Consider the following 4,834-nt stretch of genomic DNA (forward strand, 5'->3'; position numbering starts at 1 on the left):
ACATCCCCGACCCCGACCCCACGCCCCGGGCCCCAGCTCAGAATCAGGCAACTGAACCCTTCAGACATCCTTGCTTTGAGGATCTGCACAATGTTTATTGGCTAGTGTTTCAGGGATTTGACAGTAACACCGATGTCCCCATACATGACCGAGAAAAAAAAAATGCGCCCTTTTCCTTAAAAACAAAAAAGAAAATTAAATGAAAATACCTAGCATAATAGATAAAAATCGGTTATCCTCTTATTTCGGATACCCCGACTTTCAGCTTCCAAGCGCACGCAGTAACAGTCCTAGTATTGCTGGAGCCCGTGGGCTTAAAGCGAGGGGATGAGGGTCTGCTTCCACAGTTTGCACAGAATTTGCTAGAATTGGGAATAGAGGAGGAGTCCCCATTCCTTCGCGGGCCGAGGCTTAAGCCCTCGGGGCTGTTTACCTGTTTCTCCTATACCTGAGCCTCAGAACTGTTCCTTGGTTTCTGTATACTGGTAAAAAGGCGCCTCCCCGCTTCCCTCACCGCGGGAACAAGGGTCCGCTTTGAACCAGGTGCTAACGTCCGCTCGCATTCTGAGCCTTTCCCGCCTCCCCTCCCCCGGTCGCGGCCCCCGCCTCCCCCCACGCTGCACCCTCGGAGTTGGCTGCAGCCGGAGAGCAGTTCCCGTCAATCCCTCCCCCCTTTTCACAGGATGTCCATATTAGGACATCTGCGTCAGCAGGTTTCCACGGCCGGTCCCTGCGGTCGTGCGGGGAGCCATCCCCGCAGTCCCTCATCCTAGGGGGTCCACGAAACCCCTAAGACTCATTGCTAAACGTGCATAAGATAAAGAAACACAACAAGACCGTGCACCGGGGGTTGCGAGGGCGGCGGGGGCAGCAAGGAGGCCGCAGATGTGTCGAGACTTGCGCGCCCCCCCTCCAGCGCTGCAATGGTTGCGCCGTGACGTCACTGGGCTCATTCACAAAAAGCTGTTATAAAAGCGGTGGCTGCGGCTCCTCGTACTCCAACCGCATCTGCAGCGAGCAGCCGAGGAGTGCAGACAGCCGGCGGCGGCGGCGCAGCGAGCGAGCAGTGACCGCGCTCCTACCTAGTTCTGCCCCACGGCTCCTACCGGCTTGCGCCCCTCAGCCCCTCGCCCGGCTGCGACTAACCGCGACCATGATGTTCTCCAGCTTCAAAGCCGACTACGACGCGGCCTCTTCCCGCTGCAGCAGCGCCTCCCCAGCTGGGGACAGTCTCTCCTACTACCACTCACCGGCCGACTCCTTCTCCAGCATGGGCTCTCCTGTCAATGCGCAGGTAAGGCTGGCTCCACCGAGCCCAGGGCTCGGGGTCACCGGGGTGGAGGCAGCGGGCGGGAAGCTCAGGAAGACAGGTCGGGTACCCCTTGGGGCGGGGAGGGAGGCTGCCCCGGCCCGAGCAGCCCTAACTCGCGAGTCCCGGACTTGTGGGGAGCTCACACACGCTTGTCATAGGAAGAACTGGTTCTCCTTTCCCGCGGCAGCCTCATTCTGAGCTGCCCCCGGCCCGCGCGCTCTGTCTGGTCTCTGACACTCGCTGGGGCAAACGTGTCCCAAGCAGAGACACGCTAACTGGAACCTGGCTTCTCTCGGGAGGCGGCAAAAGCGGCAATCCCCCCTCCCCTCGCAGTCTGGTGCAGGGGCGGGGGAGGAGGGCGAAGCAGGCGGGTGTGTAAGGCAGTTTCATTGATAAAACGCGAGTTCATTCAGGAGACTCCGGAGCGGCGCCTGCGTCAGCGCAGACGTCAGGGATATTTATAACAAACCCCCTTTCAAGCGAGTGATGCTGAAGGGATAACGGGAACGCAGCAGCGGGACGGAGGAGAAAGGCTCTGCGCTGCCTAATCTGGAAGGAAAAGGGCAGATCTTTTATCCAGGACGAGGGACATTTAAAAAGACAAGAGCAGTCCCTGGCAGGACCGTCTCTCCTCCCTCTCTCCTTCCTGCATGCGGCACTGGGAACTCGCCCCACCTGTGTCCCGAACCTGCTCCCTCACGTCAGCTTCTCCCTTCTGTTTCGTTCTAGGACTTCTGCACGGATCTGGCCGCCTCCAGTGCCAACTTCATCCCAACTGTGACTGCCATCTCGACTAGTCCGGACCTGCAGTGGCTGGTGCAGCCCACCCTGGTTTCCTCCGTGGCTCCATCCCAGACCAGAGCCCCCCACCCCTATGGAGTCCCCACCCCCTCAGCTGGGGCTTACTCCAGGGCCGGAGTTGTGAAGACCATGACTGGAGGCAGAGCTCAGAGCATCGGCAGGAGGGGCAAGGTGGAACAGGTGAGCAGTTCATCCGCACCTTCTCTCTACAGGGAGCCGGGTCAGCATTGGTGGAGATGGGGAGCACAGTGGATAGGTTGAAGGCACCGATGGAACTGACTCCACGTTGCCAACCGGGAACTCTGGCTCCTAGCCATTTCTATGCGGAGTCAGACTCTGATAGTCCCACGCCAAGGAATACCCTAATAGTTTCTTCCCTAGGAGGTTCTAGTTCATGCTACCAGGCTCTTCTTCATTCTCTTGCTGAGCATCTTATTTCAAATGCAAGTCACACCCAGGCTGCAACTAACTGCAGGTTACATAGAAATGGCCTCACAGAAGAGGTGCCAGGAAGCTAGGAAGCTGCAGGAGTCAGTTCGCTGGGGTGGATGAATGGAGCTGATGGCAGACACTGTTATTGAATGTTGGACTTTTTTTTTTCTAGTTGTCCCCAGAAGAAGAAGAGAAAAGGAGAATCCGTAGGGAAAGGAATAAGATGGCTGCAGCCAAATGCCGGAACCGGAGAAGGGAGCTGACTGACACACTCCAAGCGGTAGGTAGATTTCTTGGGTCACTGCTTTTTAAAACTTAAGGGGAAAGTTGGAGATTGGGCATAAGGGAGCAGTGTCCTTGAGCAATACTGTGTCTTATGCTTTGCTTTATCCCTCTGTATACAGGAGACAGACCAACTAGAAGATGAGAAATCTGCTTTGCAGACTGAGATTGCCAACCTGCTGAAAGAAAAGGAAAAACTCGAGTTCATCCTGGCAGCTCACCGACCTGCCTGCAAGATACCTGATGACCTGGGCTTCCCAGAAGAGATGTCTGTGGCTTCCCTTGACCTGAGTGGGGGCCTGCCGGAGGCTGCCACCCCCGAGTCTGAGGAGGCCTTCGCCCTGCCCCTCCTCAATGACCCTGAGCCCAAGTCCTCAGTAGAGCCTGTCAAGAACATCAGCAGCATGGAGCTGAAGGCCGAGCCCTTTGATGACTTCCTGTTCCCAGCCTCGTCCAGGCCCAACGGCTCTGAGACCGCCCGCTCCGTGCCAGACATGGACCTGTCTGGATCCTTCTATGCAGCAGACTGGGAGCCCCTGCATGGTGGCTCCCTGGGGATGGGGCCCATGGTCACAGAGCTGGAGCCCCTGTGCACCCCGGTGGTCACCTGTACTCCCAGCTGCACTACTTACACATCTTCCTTTGTCTTCACCTACCCTGAGGCTGACTCCTTCCCCAGTTGTGCGGCTGCCCACCGCAAGGGCAGCAGCAGCAACGAGCCCTCCTCTGACTCACTCAGCTCACCCACGCTGCTGGCCCTGTGAGCAGGCAGGGAGGGGAGGCAGCAGGCACACACTAGTGCCACTGCCCCAGTTGGTGCATTACAGAGAGGAGAAACACGTCTTCCCTCGAGGATTCCTGTAGACCTAGGGAGGACCTTATCTGTGCGTGAAACACACCAGGCTGTGGGCCTCAAGGACTTGAAAGCATCCAGTGTGGACTCAAGTCTTTACCTCTTCCGGAGATGTAGCAAAACGCATGGAGTGTGTATTGTTCCCAGTGATACATCTGAGAGCTGGTAGTTAGTAGCATGTTGAGCCAGGCCTGGGTCTGTGTCTCTTTTCTCTTTCTCTTTAGTCTTCTCATAGCATTAACTAATCTATTGGGTTCATTATTGGAATTAACCCGGTGCTGGATATTCTCAAATTGTATCTAGTGCAGCTGATTTTAACAATAACTACTGTGTTCCCGGCAATAGTGTGTTCTGATTAGCAATTAAGAAAAGATATGACTTTATTTTCCAGTAGATATAAATAAATAGCTATATCCATGTACTGTAGTTTTTCTTCAGCATCAATGTTCATTGTAACGTTACTGATCATGCATTGTTGAGGTGGTCTGAATGTTCTGACATTAACAGTTTTCCATGAAAACGTTTTATTGTGTTTTTAATTTATTTATTAAGATGGATCCTCAGATATTTATATTTTTATTTTATTTTTTTCTACCTTGAGGTCTTTTGACATGTGGAAAGTGAATTGAATTTGAATGAAAAATTTAAGCATTGTTTGCTTATTGTTCAAAGACATTGTCAATAAAAGCATTTAAGTTGAATGCGACCAACTTTGTGTTCATTCTGGAAGTTTGGTAAGATTCTGAAAGGTATTGGAGACCAGTTTGTCAAGAAGGATACCTTCTGGAGAGGACACACTTCTATCAAAGAGGAGAAAGAAACTCTAGAGCTGATGTTAGAATATTTTATATACACTCGGAATCTTCACAGTGCATTACTAAGATTCTCCACTTACAGATTCTGAGGGTGGGAACTCACTGTGCTGTATAGCTTTTGTGGGAACACTTCTTCCCGCTTCTTTTTCTGTCTTGACAAAGTGGTGAATGTTTAAATCTAGTGCTAATACTAAATTTAAAATGTCTTGATCTTAAAGGGCTCCTTTTAGCAACCAGAATTAAGCTTTGCACAAACTACTTTAACTTTTTATTTCCACAAAATCATGTGAAATGTTACTCCCATGAGAGCTAGCAAATTGAAGAATGGTTAGAATGAAA

The 4,834-nt window shown here is 52.6% G+C and overlaps 1 protein-coding gene across 1 annotated transcript; it reads left to right on the forward strand.

Annotated features, from left to right (window-relative positions):
• Positions 1–951: 951 nt before the first annotated feature.
• FOS (Fos proto-oncogene, AP-1 transcription factor subunit) lies at positions 952–4,385 on the forward strand. Its single transcript, XM_081047992.1, has 4 exons — positions 952–1,294; positions 2,042–2,293; positions 2,718–2,825; positions 2,950–4,385. Exons 1-4 carry the CDS (start codon positions 1,154–1,156, stop codon positions 3,589–3,591), a joined length of 1,143 nt encoding a protein of 380 aa, XP_080904118.1. The 5' UTR covers positions 952–1,153; the 3' UTR covers positions 3,592–4,385.
• Positions 4,386–4,834: the final 449 nt, after the last annotated feature.

The sequence above is a fragment of the Rhinolophus hipposideros genome (assembly GCF_964194185.1).
Source record: "Rhinolophus hipposideros genome assembly, chromosome: 5".
Classification (NCBI taxonomy): Eukaryota; Metazoa; Chordata; class Mammalia; order Chiroptera; family Rhinolophidae; genus Rhinolophus; species Rhinolophus hipposideros.

Coding starts and splice junctions, on each gene's coding strand:
- FOS (XM_081047992.1), top strand. CDS start 1,154: ATGATGTTCTCCAGCTTCAAAGCCGACTACGACGCGGCCTCTTCCCGC. Junction 1,295..2,041: donor GCTCTCCTGTCAATGCGCAG/GTAAGGCTGGCT, acceptor GTTTCGTTCTAG/GACTTCTGCACGGATCTGGC. Junction 2,294..2,717: donor GGAGGGGCAAGGTGGAACAG/GTGAGCAGTTCA, acceptor TTTTTTTTCTAG/TTGTCCCCAGAAGAAGAAGA.